Consider the following 22,698-nt stretch of genomic DNA (forward strand, 5'->3'; position numbering starts at 1 on the left):
AAAAGAGCTTTAAAAAAATAACTACAAGTAGCTTAAAATGCTTAAGAGTCTACTTTCTAAGACACAGAGGAATTATATGAATACAATTTTAAAATACTTTTGATATAAAGATATATCTAAATAAGTTAAAAAATATAAATTCCTTATGGGTAGATTGAACCAATATAATAAAAAAATAAAATAATAAATCAGTTTAATTGTTTATTAATCCATCAGTCAAACCACCAAAGTATTACTTCATAGAGCTAGAAAAACATAACACCCTTTCACCTGGAGGAATAAAAATCAAGAATATTAAAGGAATTGTTTTTTTTTAAAGTGATATAAAAGGAGATCCTTATCAAAGTAGATCATGAACTCTACTACAAAACTGTAATCATCAAAATTAGTTGGTGCTGGGTAAGAAATAAAGAGAGTAAAAAGTGGAATGGAATATGAACAAAATGTACAGAAACAAGTAAGGACAGTAGCCTAATGTGTGATATTTCTAAAATCCACCTAATGGGGTAAGAACTCATTATTCAACAAAACTATTAGGAAAACTATAAAAAAGTCTAGTAGAAGTAGATATAGACTAACGTCTTACACAATATCTAAGACAACTTGAAAATAGGTATATGATTTAGCAAAAGAATGATATCATAAATGAAGGTATATGGAACAAATTAACCATCAGATTTTTGAATAGGCAAAGAGTTTGTGACCAAACAAGAGATAAAAAAGATCATGGGAGATAAAGTACACAGTTTTGATTACCTAATTTAAAAAAAGTTTATGTGAAAGCAGAATTAATTCAGCTAAAATTAAAAGAGAAGTTCTCTAACAAAGATTGCACATTTAAAATATGCAGGAAATTAATTTAGATTAATATGGAAAAAAGAAATCCCCCAGTTCATGAATGATTATAAGGAAAAAAAAAAGATCTTGATCACTAATAATCAGAGCAATGCAAACTAAAACAACTCTGAGATACCACATCAAATATATCAGATTGTCAACAAAGATATAAAAGGAAAATGATAAATGCTAATGGTCCTGTAGGAAAATAGCATATTATTGTACTGTTGGTAGAACTGAACCTGTCTAGTTATTCTGAAAAGCAATTTGTAAGTATACCCCCAAAGCTATTAAATCGTGGACTCCCTTTGACACAAAAGTGTTACTGCAGTGTCTGAAGAATTCAAATAAGAAATGGACACATATGTGAAAAATATTTACAACAAATTTACAATTTAATGGTAATAAAGAATTGTAAATGAAGTAATGTTAATCAATTGGTCAATGGGTGAACAAGTTATGGTATATAAATATAATGGAATAACTTGTGCTTTAGGAAATAAAAAAGGGATTTTAGAGAACCGTATAGTTACATGAACTGATATCAAATTAAATGAGAAGAATCAGAAAAAAATAATACCAACAATAATGTAAAGATAAGCAGCTTTGCAATATTTTGAAATTCTGATGAACAGAATGATCAATAAAATTTCAAGAATTCATGAAGAAATATGCTATCTATTTTCAGATAGAGAAGTGAAGGATTCGGAGTACAGATTAAAAATGCAATATTAAAGTATTTAAGATATACATAAAGATATATATATATGTATATGTATGAAGATATGCTATATATATTATGGCATCATAATAGAGGAATTTGTTTTGTTTGCAACAGTTTTATTTTTCTTGATTTCTTAATGAAAGGAGGAAGGGAGAAAGAGGAAATATAAACCTAAAAATAAAATTGAATCTAAATAATGAATAAAAACAATAACTGGTTCATGTAAAAGAACTGATTTCAGAGCTATGTCAAAGCTATGTAGTCACTTTTTGTCAAGCAGATTTTGGTTGATCAAAGTTTGAAATTCTCTCTACTTCCACCTGCTGCTAAAAAGTAGTCATGAGGATATACTTTGCTCTCTATTGCCACGTGTTTCTGGGAAGAGGAAGAAGAGATATGAGGAATACAGAGAAATGGAAGAGATAGAAAAAGGGAAGAGGAAAAAAAGGTGACAGAAAAAGAAAAGAGATTATATTTCTTTACATTGCCACCTGTTGTTGCTGACATCTGGAGAATAAGAATCCAGCCCAAAGGAGCAAAATTAACATGTTAACAATGTTAAGATAAAGACCATTCTATTTTTGTTTAACTTTTTTTTTTTTCAAATAAAGATCTGCTTTATCTTCCTCTCACCACCTTCTCTCATTCCAGTCAAGGAAATAAAACTAAAATTAAAAAAAACAAAACAAAACATCTTACAAACATGTATAGTCGATTAAACAAAATGGCCTCATTGGCTATTTAAAAAAAAATACATCTTGATTCACATTTTGAGTTCATCACCTCACTATCTGGAAGTAGCTAACATATTTCACCATACTACCTTCCAAAATCTCTGATCTCACTACTGGTCATTATGTTGAACAGAGTTCCTAAATTTTTACATTCTTATGGGCTTACCTTTGATCAAAAATTTCAGGATACTACTACTACTAGTTTCAGCCAATATCAAAATGCTGAAGTGTTCTGCAGATTCAAAATGATAGAACTTCTGGCTTTCCTTTGGTCTAGGAGTCTTACCCTGGTTACTCTATTGCTAACATCATACTAGTCTTCTGATTAGAAATGAGACCTTCCTTAGGGGTGATTCATACTGCTGCTGCTTGCTTCTGAATTTATTCCTCTTTTATATATTGTCCAGTCTGCAAAAGCACCTCACCTTGAAACACCTCTCTTGGCAGAGGTAGCCTCCCTAGTTAATTTTGGGTCTGAACTTATACCAGATAGTGAATAAAAAATCTCCCAGCTGGAACCTGTTCTTGCATCCTTTGTGAGGCTGAGGTCCTTTTGCATAAATCTGGAAACTCTTCTTTACCTGATATAAAGTTCCTGTTCCCAGTATCTGCAGATCTCTCCATCACCCTATGCTGACCTGTTCTGGAAATATAACTCACTTTGATTTTTCTTGGATTTCCCTATTAGAATTTAGTTTAGAGTATTTTCTATTTCTTTTAAGAGAAATTGTGTTAAGAAGCTTAGTGTTATTTCCATGATACCATATTATTTTGGTTCTCTACCTTCCTCCACTCCAATCATTGCCTTTTTCTAAGAGAATAAAATTATTTCCACTGAAAGCATCTGCTAAGCCTAAAGCTACAAGTGACAGATACTACAGTAATACTTAAAGAGCACACACAGATGAATAAAGGAGCAGATTATAAGTGGAGCATCAGAAAAGCAGCCCAGTTGATTGAATAATCTAGTTGAAATGTCATGCTCAGGGAGGTGCTACTTCAGTAGTGAGGATCAAGTCACCTTAGAGATGGAAGAATTTGTTCAACATAGAAGCTACTTTTGTTAAGTAGCTTTTTATTAACAATTCTTGAGATAGGAAGAGGCTATCAAAATCTATAGTTCTAAAGTTTTAAATTGTTTGGGCCATATGTATTCCCATAATGTATATCTTATTAACTTGGGATTTTAAATAAATGCCCATCTTCCACATGATTATTCACGTTGATGGGAAGAATCTGATAGAAATTTATGTGTAAAATATTATGTAAATAGCTGTATTTTCAGTAAATATCTTGATTAAGATTGATTAATAGTGGCTGAATTATTTATGGAAAATATACCACTAGGGGCTCATAGCTACAGTATTAAAAGAAGTCACCAGTTACCCCTAGTACCATAAGATCCCTGAATTTCAGCAACCAGTACCTCCTGGGAACCTCACTCAGCCTGTTATCATGAAGGTAGACTGAGGGAAAATAACTCATAGAGAGAGGAAAAACTATGTACCCCTTTTGTAAAGCATGAGGGGAGTTGCAACCCAAGCACATTGAAGGAAGTAGGGTAGTTTAGCTTGGAGGAAAGAGAATCCTCGGTGTGGATAATTTGGATGTTCAAATATTTGGCTGAAGAGTTGAACTAGTTCTGTTTGGCCTCAGTGGACAAAACCAGAAACAAAAGATGGAAGTTGAAAAGGGGCAAAATTAAGTTTGATGCCAGGAAAAATTTCTTAATAATTAGCACTGTCTAAAGAAAAAAAAAAAATCCTATTGTAGAGGATATCTGTTTCCCATCTTTGAATGATTTCAAACTGGGGCTATAAAACTACTTGCTAGGTATATTTTAGTGGATATTCTTTGGAGGTATGAATAGGACTAATGGCCACTAAAGTATTATACAAGTATAATACATTTAAGTATATTAGAATCAAATGTCAAGGGATCTTAACTTGACAAGTTGTGCTTAAGTTGCTGATGTGAGTAAGCAGTAAATTGCTATAACTCACCCATATTCACCTCCAAACAATCATAAAATAATCCCCCAATACAAAACCTCGAGGAGCAGAAGCAGCAAAAAGATAGGCTGAAACAATCTTTTAGCTTAAGAAACTTGGAAATAGGCAGGAATGTTCTGCAAGGGAGCATAGTCCAGAACAGTTAGTATTCCAGTAAGCCAGCAACAAGCCTAGCCTCAGTTATCTAGTGGGAGATTCTAAGCCCCAGTGTGATAGAGCATTGTCCTGGGCAAAAGGATAGATGCCAACCTTATGGATGTCTAAGCAAACAGGCACCTAAATAAATGGGCAGCCATCAGCACCAGTCTCCTAAAACATGGTCTCATCATGCTCTGGATAAAGAGCGGCATGAAAAATACCCAACTGACTTCATCATATGCTAGGATCCTAGCTCAGCAACATTGTGTGATGATCAATGATGATTTATTTAGTTCTTCTCAGCAACATAAAGATCCAAGACAAGGACAAAAGCCTCATGAAGAAAAATGCTATCCATATCTAGATAAAGAACCAATGGACTTTCAATGCAGATTGAAGCATATTAACCAAAAAAAAATATTTAATTATTTTTTGTTTTCTTTTCTTTTGATCTATTTTTTCTTTTACAACTGTGACTAATATGGAAATATGTTTTGCATGAGAGCACATATATAACCCATCTCAAATTGCCTACCGTTTTAGAAAGAAGAAAAGAAAAAGAGGGAGAAAAATGTGAAACTCAAAATCAGTGCTAAAATGAATACTAAAAATTGTCTTCACATATAATTAGGAAAAAAAACACTATTAAAAAAAGAAATGTTAGAATTAGAGATGTAAACTCTAAAGAAATAGATCTTTGTGAAGTGATAGTTGAAGATACTGGTGTTAGGATATCTAAAAAATCATTAAATTAAAAAGAAATGTAAATATAATGACAATATAATATTTTTCCAATTATGTATAAACACAAATAGATGTTTTCGTGTATATCATATAGTCATGTATACATATAATGATACACACGTATTAAAAATGAACAGTAGGCTATGCTTATTGCAAAGATAAACAAGTAGCATTACTAGGAAAGCCAGTATTATTTATAGTTCTACTGTGAAAACGAATCACTTGTTAGTTTAAATAATCTGAAGCTTAGAGGTGTGAATATAGGAAAATACTCATTGATACCAGTTTCATGATAAGAAAAGAAATATGGAAAGTAAAATTATATTCCAATTTACTTATGGACAAAATGGCCCTAATCAAAGTAGGCTCCTGAACTTAAAATATATGTCATGCTTTGACAATATATAAAGGAGTCAATAATTTTTAATTACTTTATTCTTCTTCCCTGCTATAGATAATTGCTCAATGTTGCAATATGTACATTTTTATAATGTTTTTGGTGACATGCTTTCATTTCCATTCATTCCCTAGATGCTGGATCCCCATTTTTGAAAAAGAAATATTGGAATACAGTATCCATGAAAAGTCAAGAAGCTAGGGTATTATTCCTACAAAAAGTAGAATCTTTTTTTTTTCCTTTTGATAGCACAAGGTAGGAGGAGAGGGATGGACCATTATTTTTATATCAATCCTCACAAAATATGGCTTTTCAGATAACTTAAGTGATCAAGAGACAATAAACTTGAAAACAGCATGAATTAGAATAGCAGAAAATTCACTAAAGGATCACTGTCACTCCAAGTCCAATCACTTTTGTGGGATTTTGTACATTGCCTTTTTCTCCCAAAGCAGGTAAAGATTCTGGATGGAGATAAATTTGTCACTAATTAGTGAATAGATATTCAATATATCCTACTTCTATAGATAGAAATTCTCCACTCATTGGTGTGAAGATCTGCTTCAGAATAGCAAGGTCATAAAATTTTGAGCCATTTGTCAGAAGAAAAGAAAATACAAACAGAAGGAATGTCCTTGAAGAAAACTTACAAAACTCATATTGTGATTTCTATTGAGGAATGTACTTTGTAAATCTTAAAATGTTACTTTTTATTGAGGAAATAACACTGAAGAAAATAGTTGAGAAACTTCTTTCTAAAATTATGTCATCTATTAAATACAATCTGGCCATTTCACTACTCTGCTGAAAACCTTTCCATTGATCTTCACTACTGTATATAGCACGAATTCCTGATTCTGGAATTCAAGGATCTCTATAATCTAGCCCAAACTACATTCTGGATCTTATATCATAATCTTTTCCTTCACATACTTTAATTATTTGTTCTTATCTTGTCCCATTAGGAGCATGGAGTTAAAGCTATAATGCCTAATATGTTTTGTATGACTTTGCTTGTATAATTTATTTCATGTTGCTTACCTTCTCAATAGTACCACCTTCTCAAGAAGTGGTAAAAAAGGAGAGGGGAAGGAATTAGAACTCAATTTTAAAATGTTAAAAATAAATGAACTTTTAAAAGATTTTTTTTATAAAGATATGTGTGACCTTAAATTTTTGTTTGAGTTCACAGAGATAAGTGGCAGAACTGGGATTTGAAAGCATGTCTAATGAATACAAACCCAGTATTCTTTTCACTGGGCCATGATATCTATCTTAATTTCTCTTGCAGTGGATCCTCTCCATCTTCTCTCTATCTGCTAAAGTTGCTCATTGCCTTAATTTTTCAGGCTACCTCCTCTCCTTCATCTAAATTCTTATTACACTTATCCTTAGCATTGTCTTATATTAGTTGTTTATGTCCATGCTTCTCACTATGCCAATAGATTATAACTTTTCTGAGAGTGGAATTTGTACCTTATCTGTCTTCCTATCCCCAGTGCCTTATCCAGTACTTTACAGAGAGGAGGCATTTCATGAATGTCTGTCAAATTTATCTGAGATGAGAAGGAAGTCCAAACCATCAAATTATAAAAATTCTATTAGAAACACCATTTTGGAATGGGACATTGTGGTTAATAGATATTTCTTTTTACTGATTTTATTCTCTGAATTATAATTGGTAAAGGTCATCACCTTTAATTTTCTAGGTCTTTGAGATTCCAGTTTGAATTAATGAAAAATAAATCTTATCTTGCCCTTTTTTACTTAAATACACCTACCAGAGATTGACTGACAATCCAAAGATAAAAGGTCATTGGCCTCTAGATTTGTGAAGGAGAATTAGCAAAACATTCTTATTATTATTCTTAAAAGTTGAAAATTTGCTAATTGTTAAAAAGAATTAATATTCTCTACCATCTTTGACAAGTAGACTCCTTGAAGGCAGCATTTGTGCCATTTTTTTATATTTGACCCAGTAACTGGACAAGTGCCCAGCATCCAACATAGTGTGTAATAAATGTTGGTTGCATTAAGTTTTAGTGCTTGGCTCTTTAAAAATATCAGTCCAGGGCCTTTATCCTGGGGGTCTCAATCCACAGAAGATGGGGGAAGGTTCATTTACTAGCATTGAGGAAGGACTCTGTTGTTTTGTCCATATTCAGATGCAAGATGAAGTCCTGGCTCATAATCAGAGGAAAGAGAAAGCACTAGCACACTAGAATTTATAGCTGGAATGGATTGGGAACCCTCCTCACAGTTCCAGGCCAGAAAAGAGTGCTTATGGTCATCCATTCACAGACAAGAGGACAGGCTAGGAGAGTAGTAAACACAGTTCTTGGATTATACCACCTTGGAAGAACTGAAGACTTACAGTCCCAAGAATAATCTCTGAAAACAGCTGCACAAAACCCCTGGAGCTTGGACATTGTACCCTCTACATTGGAAACAGAGTTCTACTTTAGCAAAGAATTAAAAGCCGAGTAATAGGCTGAGAAAATGAGCAAACAATAGAAAATAAATCTGACCAAAGAAAGTTACTATGGTGACAAGGAAGATCAAGATACACACTTAAAAGAAGGTAACAGTAATCAAAGCTTCTATAACCAAAGCTACCAAGAAAAATAGAGATTGGTCTCAGGACATGAAAGAGCTCAGAAAAAATTTTAAAAATCAAGTAAAAGAGGTAGAGGAAGCATTAGGAAAAGAAATGAGTGGTGCCAAAGGAAGTAAAAAAAGCTAATGAGAAGAAGAATTCCTTAAAAAGCAAAATTGGCCAAAAGAAAAAGGAGGTATAAAAGTTCACTGAAGAAAATAATTCCTTAAAAGTTATAATTGAGCAAACTGAAGCTAACTGACTTTATGAGAGATCATGAAACAATAAAATAAAACCAAAAGAATGGAAAAAATAGAAATATTTCATTGGAAAAATGACCTATTTGAAAAATAATTTAATTATTGGTCTACTTCAATCTAGAAGTATAACTATTGTATGTCTATCCCAAAGTGATCTTTAAAAAAGGGAAAAGGACTGATAATGTGCAAAAATGTTTGTAGTAGCCCTTTTTGTCATGGCAAGGAATTGGAAATTGAATGGAGTCTATCAGTTGGAGAATGGCAGAATAAACTATAGTATATTAATATAATGGAATAGTATTGTTCTATTAGAAATGATGAGCAGGCTGATTTAAGAAAAGCCTGGAAAGACTTACATGAACTGATACTAAGTGAAATGAGCAAAACTAAGAGAACATCGTACAGAGTAACAACAAAATTATGTGATAATAAGCTGTGATGGATTTGGCTCTTCTCAGAAATGTGATAATTCAAGGTGACCCAATAAATTTGGGATAAAAAATGTCATCTGCATCCAGAAAGAGAATTATGGATACTAAGTGTGAATCACTGCATAATATTTTCACCTTTTTGTTTGTTTGTTTCCTTAATTTTTTTACATTTTGGTCTGATTTTTCTTATGCAACATGAAAATATGTAAATATGTTTAAGAATTGTACATATGTAACCTATATCAGATAACTTGCTCTCTTGGAGAGGGGGGGAAGTAAGAGAGGAAGGGAGAAAAATTTGGAATACAAAATCTTACAAAAATGAATGTTGAAAACTATTTTTACATGATATTTGGGAAAATACTATTGAAAATAAAAATAAAAAAATAAAAATTATGGATTTATCTGGAAGCCAAGATAACAATAGAGCCTAGACACCATCTTTCAAGAAATTATCAAAGAAAACTATCCTGATATCCTACAACTAGAGGATAAAATAGAAATGGAAAGAATTCACTAATCACCTCCTAAGAGAGAGTCCAGATTCCAAGATGAAAACCCCCAGGACTATCATAGACAAATTCAGAAGCTTCCAGATAAAGGAGAAGATATTGCAAACATTCAGAAACAATTCAAATATAGTGGAGCCACAATCAGGGTAACACTAGATTTAACAACTTCTGGATTGATGGAATAGAGGGCTTGAAATATGGTATTCCAGGGAGTAAAGGAATTAAGATTATCCAAGAATATCTATGAAGAACATAATCCTTCAGGGAAAAGATAGATATTCAGTGAAATAGAGGACTTTTAAATATTTGCGATGAAAAGACCAGAGCTGAAAAGAAAATTTAATTTTCAAAAACAGGACTCAGGAGAAGAATTAAGGGGTAATTAGGAAAGGGAAATCAGAAAGGACTTACTAAGTTTATTCTGTTTATATTCCTACATGTGTGAATGATACTTGTAACTCATAAGAACTTTAATTAAGACAGTTAAAAGGAATATATATATAGACAGAGGGCACAGGTGTAAGTTGAATATGAAAGGATAATATCTAAAAATATAAATTAAGGAGTGAAAGGAATGTACTAGGTAAAAAGGAAAAGGAGAGATAGAATAGCATAAATTATAAGTCATTAAAGAGGTAACAAAAAAGTTTTACAGTGGAGGGGAAGGGGGAAAGGAGAGGGAGAATAGGTGAACCTTATTCTAATCAGAATTAGCTCAAAGAGGACATAACGCACACACACACACACACACACACACACACACTCATTATGGATATATAATTTATCTTATCCTGCAGAAAAGTAGGAGGGGAAGATAATACAAGAAGTGGGGAGGGTAATAGAAAAGAGAGCATATAAAGGGAGGAGTTGGTTGAGGAACAAAACACTTCTAAAGATGGACAGGGTGCAATAAGAGAAAAAATAAAATAAATAGGAAATACAATTAGTAATATTAATTGTGAAAAGAATTTTGAAGCAAGTTTCTTTGATGAAAAGCTCTTTTCTCAAGCACATAGGTAATTGAATCAAATTTATAAAAATTAGCTATTTCCTAATTGATAAATGATCAAAAGATATGAATAGTTTTCAGATGAACAAATCAAGCTTATTTATATCCACATTAAAAAAGTTCTAACTCACTATTGATTGGAGAAATGAAAATTAAAACAATTCTAAGGTACTATAGATTGGCTAATGGGCCAGAAAAGGGAAAATGATAAATGTTAGAAAAAATGAAACATTATTGCATTGTTGGTGGAATTGTGAACTGATTTAGCAATTCTGAAGAGCAGTTTGGAACTATGCTAAAAGGGCTATAAAATCATTCATACCCTTTGACCTAACAATACTACTACTAGGCATATATCCTAAAAGAGATTTTAAAAAAGGAAATAGGACCTACGTGTATAAAAATATTTATAGCAGCTCTTTTCACAGGATAAAGATCTGGAAATTGAGGGGATGTCTATCAATTGGGGAATGGCTGAAAAAACTGTGGTGTATAATTATGATGGAATACTATTGTTCTATGGGAAATGATGAACAGGATGCTTTCAGAAAAACTTGAAAAGTCTTTCATGAGCTCATGAAAAGTAAAATGTGTAGAATAGTAATGCTGTGGGGTGATCAACTGTGAATAACTGCTATTCTTAGCAATACAGTGATCCATGGCTATTCTGAAGGAATTATGATGAAAAAAAAAATGTTATCCATACACAAAGAAAGAACTGATTGTGTCTGAGTCCAGATTGAAGAATACAACTTTTTAAAACTTTATTTTTCTGGGGGTGGGGGATAATTATGTGTCTATATATATATATATATATATATATATATATATATATATTATTTTTTTTTGCAACATGACTTTCATGGAAATGTTTTGCATATTTTGTATTTGCCTTCTCCATTGGGGGAATGGAAAAGGAGGAAGGGAGAGAATATGGAACTCAAAGTTTTAAAAATGAAAGTTAAAATTGTTTTATAGGTAATTAGGAAAAATAAAATATTAAATTATGAGGAAAAATAAAAATAAAATGAAATAGTAATTAATACTCTCCCAAGGGAGGGTGTTATGAATTATATCTAATAAATACTTCTGAAATACTTACACCAATTAGAATGTCAGCTGTTCTAACTTAGTGCCTAGTTTCCCTCTTATTTTTATATTTCTAGCTATTAATGCAGTCTCCTGTACATTGTAAAGCCTCCTTGAATATTGATGGCAACATATTTTTAATAGTTTTCAGAGGTTTTCCTTAGAAGCTGCTAAAGAAGAGTATGTATCTTCATTGTACCAATTTCAGGAACCAGTGGGCTTTCCTTTCCCCTTTCGAACACCCCAATTGTACCTAAGAAATCAAGCTGAAAAAACTATATTCTTTGGAACTGAAAGAAAAAAAATCAATGTCCTTCAACACACTTTCTCACTTACTCAAAGGATACTCGCATTTTCTCTTATGCTTGCCATGAATCACATATTAATTTCACTATTTTCTTGCATAGTATAGCTAGACCGAAAAACATCTGAGTAAAACATCTCTCAAATGCCGTATTATCTGCTTGCTCCTCTCTCCAAACACACCCCCTTTATTCATAATAACACTCTAAAGCTCCCAAATACATTGTCAAATTGTCTCTCATACACATCCTTTCCACTCATGCATTCCAAGAGGTCCTTGCTTACCTTTTGACATTTCTGAGAGTTAGATTGTAGAAAACTTCCCTTGAAAGGTGACCTTCAAATTTATCTTTGAAAACTGAACTAAAATGATTAAATATTCCAGAACAGCAAAAAAAGATGTTCCTTTAGTATGTATGACCACCTTTAATTTATCTTTGATTATAAGAGCCTCCTAAAATAGTACAGAAGTATTCCCAATGATCACATAATTTGAAGAAGGTAGACTTAAGGCAGAGACATAATATAATGTGTAACCTTCATTCCCCCCCCCCCCCAAATAGATCATATGATATATATATATATATATATATATATATATATATATATACACACCTATCTATATATACCCAAGTTATCATACCATCTCTGTTCTTAAGGAAGGAAATTCTTTTAAATTAAAATAGAACTCTAATATGTAGAATACATTGAAAAAAAAGTCTCTGTTCCATTGTTGCTCACATCTGAGTTTTGTGTGGTAGAATTGATGAACTCTGTGGGTGGGCTATGGGAGGGCATTTAGCAGTTTAAAATATATTCAGTTTGTCAAAAAAATATTTACAGGCCATTTTTAAAGAGTCTGTAACACAAAAATGTCAGATTATATCTGTCACAAGCTGTCAAAATTATTTTCTATCGACCTAAAATCCTCTGGGGATTGTACCAAATCCACATAATCTTACCAGGTGCTAATGTTTACATTAGGATTTCTGCAACAGCAGATGTATGTATAAAAACACATACTGTCAGTCAGTTCCCCACTAGTTACACATCAAAAATGGCAACAGGGAGCAAAGGTCAGACTTCTGACATGCAGTCAGGGAAGCAATTTTCCTATGAAAGCAACTTCCTAAGCAAAGCTTTGCACCTAAATGCCTGAACATATCCAAGGTTTTTGGAGTTCCATCTGTTCTTTCTTGTTTCACCTCTTTGGGGAAAAATAGGGGAAACTGGCTTCTGGGATGTCAAAATGTATAAGCACAGCCTTCTTCCTTACTTGCATAAACAGGTTTGGGAAAAGACAATAAGGAAGACATTCACTTGAGAAGCTGAATGTCAAACCTGAGTGTGAGAATCTGCCATGTATCTAAATAAGTTTCCAAAAAACTAGGGGAGAATATCACATGAATGAATAAAAATTAAACAGAGGATGGAGTGATGACAGCTTTGTCCCAGTAACACATTTCTTTTAAAATAATACTTCAGAGTGTATCTCATATCTGTTCTGGTGTAATTTTTAGAGTAGAGCAAAGAAAGATCCCCTGTACAGATAAGAGAGTGTCTGATTCTGACAAAACCTTTTCTTTTCCCTCTACTTGATTTTGGCTGATGCAAGAACTCCAAGAAAATTCTCTGAGTGAGCTTTTCAAATGAATTGTTCATTCCAGGTTTTTGAAGTTTATTTAGCTAATAGATATTAAGGATCAAGATACTGAAGTTCTAGACAAGGTCAGGGAGGAGGCTCATGGAATTTTTATTCGTCTTGGCTTGATTATTCTCTTCCAAAATAGGGATTTTGATTGAAATCTAAAGGATTAAATTGTTTGGAACTGTGAGCTTGATTCCTTCAAAGCTTAATCCAAGTGCCACTTCCTAAAGGAAGTCCTTTCTGATTTACCCACTTGTGAGCACTCTTTCTTACTTGAAAGTAATTTGTATTACATTTGTTTGCTTACATGGAAGGAGCGTTGATGGAAATTCCTCGGATCTAAAGTTAGAAGTCCTAGGTTCAATTTGTCTCTCTCATTTACTATGAGTGATCTAGGACAGATTGAGGGATATCTCTGTATGTTGAGAGATTCTATGTGAGAGGGTTAAACTAAGTTGCCTCTAAACTTAGAGCCTCCTCAGCTCTAAATCTATGAGTCCGTGTTGTATCTCTCCAGCAGAATCTAAGCTTCATAAGATCTCAATCAGTTTAATGTTTGTTTTTGCATCTCTAGTCCAGGGCTTGTTGAATTAAATTGAATGTATATTCCAAGAACAAACTTCTTAAATACATACATTAAATATATGTGTATATATGTATATGTATGTATATCCATATATATATATATATACATATATTTATAATTGATATTACAAATGGTTGAGGGGTACTTAGACAAATACTATTATAGGTAATTACAAAGACCTACAATGTGAAGGATAGCTTCGAAAAGTTGAAAAGTCAAGCTTATTACAATTTTCCTTTGACTTCCTTTTGTTCATTAGAACTCCTTTTCAGGAATTTGAAAACTGTTTAACCCATATGCAAGCTGAGAACATCTTTAAGCTTGAAGGTAGATTAATTTTTTAAACTTGTTTAGAACCTGAGCTGATCTCCTAGTCATGTGTTTACAATATAGTTAGCTAATTATACTGAAAAATCTGACTTCAGTATATTAGAAAAGAAAGAGGCAGATTGGATTTAATTATTATAACTTATGAAATTATTACTAATTGTGACTTTAAATATTGTCAGAAACCCAAAACAAATGTTCTTGCTTTGACTCTAATTAATCCTGACTTTCCAATTAATATTAATTACTCTATGTCAACAAACTGAATGTTTCCCATATCTGATATCATAAATTAATTAGATATTAAGAGAATTTCAAATATTGAATATCCAATCAGAAAAGATCTGTCAGAGAAATTTTTCTCAAATATTTTAAACTACAAAAACAATGAATCTGAAATCAGGGCAGAGACAAATTAAATAGAAATATAATATGCTAGTATTCTCCACTGACAGAAACTTTACCTTACTGTATCACCACCAAAAATGAACAAAGTAAAAGCAATTTTAAAAAGGGTAGCACAGAATAAAGAAATTAGGAAGCTTTGCTTGCTTTTTTTTTGTTGTGTTAAAAGTATTAGTATTTTTTTCTACATTTGGCATAGAGTTTGAACATACTTATTTTATTGCATTCACTAAAATTTTGCAGTGGAAAAAATATAAATAAACAATTGTCAAGAATGAAAACTGTGTTTTCCATTTCTTTTGTACCAATCTACAGAGTTCTGCCTATAATGGGCATCTAAAAAATGTTGATTAACAGAATATTCAATTTTTTAAACTGATTTCATCTAGTGTTGAGTCACTTTTTCTGAAAAGATTCTTTGTAGCTCTAAATTTATGATCCTATGATTCTTGAATCTTCATGTACTTTAGCAGGTGTTATACTTCCAAGTAAAGCTATTGCCATTACACTTTCTTCATCAATATTATGGATTCCATTGTAACTGAAAAAAATAGGGTAAAGGACTTAGAGAAGAATGTCTTCTAATCTTCTAATCTAACAAGGACCATGTGTGACCTTTCAACTGCCCCTTTTATTTCTGCTACAAAACTTGAAGCTCATCTGCGTAAATCATCTTTCAGATAGAAAGTATTAGACTAAGTGTAGCTGTTCACCATGTAATTACTATTTTCCATGGCGCCATGTATAATGTGATGAATGTTATTATTGCATAAACTCTCCCATAATTTGAAAATCATTATCTCCTGCACCACTTTTTCTTATGATCTACAATAATGAAGTAATGAAATGCAAAACCACCCTCTATATAAAACACTTAAAATGCATTTTGTGATTTTAGTGATTCTACACCACACTTTTTAATCTGTTTAAAGAAAATGATGAAATTTAATAGTAAGAAAACATCAAGATCCTTAAACTGAATGACTTAATATCCTTTCAAGTTCTGTGGATTTGTTATAGATAATGTTATGATAAATTATGACCAAAACTGAGCCAGAGCTAGGACTTTTCCCTCCTTCAATTGTTTTTCAGTGCATTTACTAGCAGTTGAAAGTCCTATTCTATTTGTTGACAATATATGTTACATGGGGACAGGATCATGTCATTATATCTTCCTCAGTGCTAGTGCTGCACACACAGATGACATTAAATAAATATTGATAAACTGAATGAAACAGATGGCTTCTGAGATTATTGTTACCTCTAAATCCAAAACTGACTAATGAATGTATATGGTGGTTAATACTACATTCAGAAAACTTAATCCTATAAAAATTCAGTAAATCAATTAAAAATAAATTGATCTCCTGTCTTAATTCTAAAAAAACAAACAACAAGTTTTGTTAAAGAGCAAATAATGTTAATGAGTAAAGATGGAAGGGAGAATAACCTTTAGCAAAGTTAATTCTGTGATTCCTAAGGATTCTTATGAAGAACGTGAATAAGACATTTCACCCCAAAGTTACCCAGGCAATTTCATCATCTAGAATGGCATTACCTGATCAAATCTTTGCTGCTGCTGGTACTGAGAAAAAGTATTATGTGAAGAGGCAATTTCATCTCTCTCAAATTGTTTCTTCACCCTGGCTAAGCCACCTGGCACTGTTCGAGTCTCAGACTCCTCCATCATCTAAAGTGACATAGGAAAAAAGAAAAGAAAAAAAAGTTAAAAATCTTGGTTTTGGAAGGAGTTCTCATCCTTTGTCCCCCCTTCCATCCAGAGGATGGTAGAATCAGTCCATGATTCCATCAATGTAGGAAACTGATCCATAATTCATCTGTAATTTAGAAGGAAAAAAAAAACTTTTTAACCTTTTTTGAGAGGTAATTGGGGTTAAATGATTTGCCCTGCATCACATAACTAGAAAGTGGTAAGTGTCTGAATCTGGATTTGAACTCAGGTTGTCATCATTCAAGGGCCTGTATTCTATCTATTGCACACTTTAGCTTCCCTTGACTGGAGGTATTAATAGATGAAATGACATACCTATGATCATACTGCAAATATAACTCCAAGACTGACTATCTATCTATCCACTTTTCCACTAGTGCTTCTTCATTTTATTAGGTGATACCAATTATTGATGGGTTGCATTAAAATATTCCATAAGTTCACAGCCTCTTATTTAAGGCACTGATTGAAGTAGTTTCCCTTAAATGCTTTTTCTCATTTATCAAGATATTTGATAGTCAAAGGACTACTTAGAATATTTAGTTGGCTATCCATAGGATACATTTTAATATATCTGAATGAATATTACGATCTGTTAGAAAACCTTCTAATAGTAGTATACAAACTAGTAGATATGAGAATAATGGATTTAATTATAAAATTAATCCTCAGTGAGCTTGTCATCAAAGTCCCAAATATCTGTACAGGCAATACATTATCAAGATTAGTTATCAAAACTTTGCTGACTCATTATGAGATTATTATCTGATTCATTTGAAAGATTGAAGACTGATAAATATTAACAGTCTTTTGAATTCCAGAGTCTCCCCTACCTTGTAAAAGAAGAAAAAGATACAGGGGTCACTGTGCCCCATGACTAGGCACTTCAAAGTCCACCACCATTTTCTTTTCTCTTGATAATATTTCATGCACTTCCAATGAAGCAGCTTGTGACAGAATTATAGTGGTAAGATGGCTACCTCTATTGGTGGCACTTTCAAGAGCACCGTAGAAATATTGCCTTGTTAGGGAAGCCTTATTTATACAGCCTTAGAAGACTAAGAGAATCCAAAAAATGAGCTGTGATTTTGATCTGTGGGATTTTCATTTGACACCTTTTAGGGCAAAATATGTTTTTTGTCCTAGAATGTATTATGATATTCAGAATGTATTATGATAAATCCTAAATAGGTCATGTCATATTTCCTGGAGGCCAATGAGATCTTGTATATAATGGTCAAGCAACCTGAGATGTGAGCTAAGAGTATCAAAACAGTATAGAGACATCCACACTAGATATAGAATCAGTGCACATACGTTTCTCCACATCTTAAAATCTACCAGTGTTAATTAGAATCAATGTATGTCAAACACATTCTGGTACTCTGAAGTAGGGGGAAAGAATGCTGAAAAGTTATGAGAGTGAAAACACTTGATGTGTTTTCAGTGTTTTCATTTGATATGGTATTATTCCTCATTTAGCAGATGGTCCACTAAGGAAATTGCTCAAATTCATTTCAGTTTCATTTATCCTTATGAAGACCAATGTAAGACCATGGATTTAGAGTTCAGAAAACCCCTTCAGGTCATTAGGCATTCAAAAGGTTGAGTGGCTCAGACTTACACTGTTAGTAAATATCTCAGATATGTGTTGAACCCAAGATTTCTTAACTCCAGGACGTGTGTCCTATTCATAGTACCATGGTGCACTGGACACTGTACCAAGAACACATATACCACTCCTCTCTTTCCAATGTGCTCAGCTTTGTCTTTGCCCTATGATTTACTCTCTTTTCTCCTATGTATAGTTTTGGGTCTGGTAATATGTGTCGGGAGAATATTAAAACTTCTTCATCCTTTGGCACCCTTGAACAATCACTAACTTTTGTCACACAAACATTCATTATGATCCAGTTCCCTACTTTAAAATTCAAGGCCTTTATAAAAGTAAGATTTTTGGCCAAATAATTGACATTACTTAGATAGCCTTAAAATGAAGTTTACCTGAAAACAGACATTTCTCTGACAATTAGCATATATTATTTATCTATTTTGATCTATGTAAAAACCATTGTTTGTACCAACAGAGGCCTAGCCCAACATTCTATCTACTCTATTAGTTTTGTTTAAAAAAAAAGTGTCATTGGTGTTACTTAATATGCACTATAAAATAATGAAAAAGTTGCAGGCCATTTTTAATACACTGATATAGGGCCAAGAAAGTGGTGAAAAAATTAAGCCCTTTTGGATTTATATGCCAAAAGGCTATTTTTCTCAACCCTCCATCCCAACCAACTTATGTACGTTACATACCTATAACATAAATATATTACATTGAACAAATTAACCTGAATATTATAATAAGAAGTTTATTATTTTCAATAACTACAACAAGTGGTTATAACTACACAAGTCATAAGCAAATTGATCAGATGAGTTCAAATAGTGACTAAGCATTCTCTCATTGGAAAAATTGTCAGGGAATTTGAGATGTGGAGCAAGCAGATTATCTTTTCAATAACAAAATGGAATTGAAAAGCAACTACTCATATTCCCTTCCAATAGCATTCTGGTTTAGGAATTAGGGTATTTGTATTCTCCCATCCTTGCACTAAAAAGTATAAAAAATATAACTCTGAATAACTTTTAAAAAACCCCAGATTTCTGGTCCATGTGATGATTGGCCTTGATTCCAGAACAATGATAACTAATCCCCGACCTTCTGATAAGAAAGTGATGAATTAACATGCAGAATAAGATACATTTTTAGAAGTGGCTAATATGAAAATGTGTTTTGTTTAATTCTACTTATTTGTTACAAGGAAGGTATCCACTCCTCCACACCCCCATTTCTTTGGGAAGAAGAAAAGATAGGGAGAAAATAAATCCTTGATATTTTTTTAAAAAAATTTACCAACAATAAGGGAACAGAATTTATACTTGTGCTTTTATTGATAAGGAGAAGTTACTGTTTTAGAAATTTCTGTAACTGGTGCAGATTGGCATCCTCTCCACAATTTATAACTTTGGAGAGTTGCCTGGAGAGCACTGGGAGACTTAATGACCAGCTAATATCTAGTAGAAGCAAGATTTTAATTCAGGTCTTCCTAGCTTTGAGTTTGGCTGCCTTATCTATTATAGTACAATGCTTCTGTGCGTTTACATTTGTCAATAAATATATTCATATGTCAAATCAACTGCACTTGATAATAGTGCTGTACTTTGCATTTCAAAATAAAGTTTTTGAGCCATATCAGTAAAACTTATGGGATCATACAGCTGCAGTTAGATGAGGTATCAGGTTGTCTAGTCCATTTTACTCAAGAAAGTTCTAGGAAGCTAAGTGACTTGGTCAAGATCACATAGATATTAAGTAAAAGATTCAATTTGAACCCAGATCTTCAAGCCCATAGTCAGTGCTCTTCCTCCTTTATTGTGCTGCTTAGGACTTCAGTTATTATTTTCAATAGTAATGATGATTTTGATCTGATTTAATTATATTTAATAGCCAATCTGTTTTATGACTAATACTACATATTTACAATATGATTGGTCTCTAATAGAAGGCTGTAAGACAGAATTACACTGACTGGCCCCATGAGAACTATACAAACATTTTATTTAGTGAGCTACACTATCAGGGTTTAAGGCTAATTAATCTATGCCTCTCCCCATTTTCTCTCTTTCTCCCTCTATTTGCTTTTTTCCATTAGTAGTAATTTTTAAAATGGCAATGTCACTTTGCTAAAAGCATTTCATTTCACTTTTCAACTACTGAAAAGGTCCTTATTAGGGGGTTTCCAATACAACTCTTCAAAATTAAGAGACTACTCGCATACTTGGAAAAAGTTGGATATAATTTATTTCTTCAACTACACTTCACAAATAAGTAAGCCCTGTAAACAGACTGATTTGTTGTCTGCATTGTGATATTCTAAGAAGCTAATGCTCAGGAGATGACACAGCTAATTAACTACATTTAGCTCTATGCTAATTCTCTAACTGTAAAGTTTCTGTGAGAGTCTGATTTTGAAAAGATACAAGTCAGACTTTACTTGATGAGAAAAGGAAAGCTAGTAGAAAAGAATAAAGGCCTAGTACTAAGCAGTTACCACCTACAATCATAGGCAAAAAATTATCCATATCAGTTGAATAGTTAGACGCAAATTAATGAGAAGATGGAATCTAACATTTTACACAGTTTTTACCAATGATCTGTTAAGTCTAACATAAATCTATATTTAAATGTAGCCAGAAAAAAAAAGTGATATGGACCACCACAACAGTCTAATGGGAAATGGATTAAGAGGGAGAGAGTTGGGGAATATCAGGTTTGAACTCTGTTTAAATGGAGTAGCATGACCATTTTCACTATTAGTTATGATTTAATACAGTCTGGTTTATATGGAACCTCTTACACAACTATTTTCTCCAGAAATGATTTTTGAATCTCTGACAAAGAAGAAATCTTTTTCAGAAAAAAAATAATGTTTATGGTGTTGGTAGATTCTTCTGTTGAATTTACTAAATACTGGATCTGTGGGTACCAACTAACTTGTGAAATCTGAGGGAAGATTTTTTTTTATCAATACTTAGATTTTATTATTAGCAAACTTTTTTTTTCCAGCTGTCATTTGAGCTACATGTATATATAGGGTCAGAGAGGGGAAGACAGATTTCATGTTTTATTGTCTCATTTTTCTGTCAATTCTCTACCAAAGAGGATTATAATACCATCATAGAAATTTGGAAAGGACCTTAAAAGTTAATTTTTGCCAAATTACTACAAACAACTCAGATAACATATATTAGAATAATTCTTCTTACTATTTCCATTTGAAACTCTCACAAAATGAAGAGAATGAGGCTAAAATTCACACAACAGAAATGAGATATTTTAGGCTAAAGCTTCTTAAACTATGAGTCATGACTCCATGTGAAGTCATTTAACTAAATATGGTGATTATGAAATTATGATTTATTATCAGCAAATATTTGATTTTTATACCTATTTTCTATACCTATATATCCAGAGTCATATAAAAATTTCTCAGACAAAAATGGTTCATGAATAGAAAAAGTTTAAGAAGCCTTGTTAAGACACCATGAGAAAACCATATCTGAGGCATTCAATAGTGTCCTAAGAATTCTATAAGGGTTAATATACCTCAGATAGCTGCTTACATAAAACCAGAACATAAATTTACTTTAAGGAGAAGCTTTTCCTGATATTCCCATTTGTCAGTATCCTCCCAGAAACACAGAAATTATTTTGTATGGATTTTGTATTTATCTATATGTGTAAATATTGTTTCCCCTAGTGGGCACAAGACTTATTTAGTTTTGGTTTTTTATTTTTGGTATCTAGCTCTTCTTGAATTGAATAAACATTCTTCGGTTATAGGATGATAGCATCATAAATTTAGATCTAGCTGAGAGGAGCCTTAGAGGCCATCACATGCAACCCATTCACCTTAACAGATCAGGAAACTGAGTCTCAGAGAGGTAATATGACTTGTCCACAAAGCTAGTCACTATCTAAAGCTGGATTTGAACTTTGATCTTCTGAATCTAAATTTAGTCATCTCTAGCAAAATAAATTTGGATTACTATAGAAATAGTGATCCATGATTTTCCTAGCATTAGTTTGCCCTATGACAATCCCTGCCTTGTACTCAGTGTGCCAGAGGTCTCCCTGTCCAAACTGTCTTTACTAAAGTCAGTAATTACCAAATAGCTGCTTGTTAATTGATTATTTTCTCCCCAAAGGTTTGAACATTAACTTTTAGTAATTTCATCATCATACAGCAGGGGGTGCTATCTAAGCAGTCTGTCAAAAGGCAAAGGCCAATTACTTAATGGACAATTTAAGAATTCCAGTAATTTAATGTCTAAAACATCCACTCATAAAAATATATTACATTTTAATGCAAAGATAGCAAAATAAATCTAATTCAGAGCCATAATATTGTTAATAGATTTGACATGTTCAATATCTATTTTGGAAACAAGTTAGAAGAAGAATGCTAAGGGCTGATATAAAAAATAATATCCCTTTGATGAGCAAATATGTTACTTTCCCTTCTCCCCCAATTAAAGATACATTTAAAACTTAAAAATATTCTGGCATGTTGAATGCATGATTTTGCTCGTTCTGACAACATAATTATAAAACAATATCCACTTTTCTCATTATTCTGTCATTCTACTCTTG

The 22,698-nt window shown here is 32.5% G+C and overlaps 1 protein-coding gene across 3 annotated transcripts in view; it reads right to left on the reverse strand.

The window, feature by feature from the left end:
- XIRP2 (xin actin binding repeat containing 2) overlaps window positions 1-22,698 on the reverse strand; it is a 372,930-nt gene that overhangs the window by 40,057 nt on the left and 310,175 nt on the right. For all 3 annotated transcript variants that reach the window (XM_031960527.1, XM_031960525.1, XM_031960526.1), the window contains one exon: window positions 16,311-16,442. In XM_031960527.1, coding sequence (XP_031816387.1) covers window positions 16,311-16,442 — 132 coding nt within the window. The remainder of the gene's footprint in view (window positions 1-16,310; window positions 16,443-22,698) is intronic.

Source organism: Sarcophilus harrisii, chromosome 3 (genome assembly GCF_902635505.1).
Source record: "Sarcophilus harrisii chromosome 3, mSarHar1.11, whole genome shotgun sequence".
NCBI lineage: Eukaryota > Metazoa > Chordata > Mammalia > Dasyuromorphia > Dasyuridae > Sarcophilus > Sarcophilus harrisii.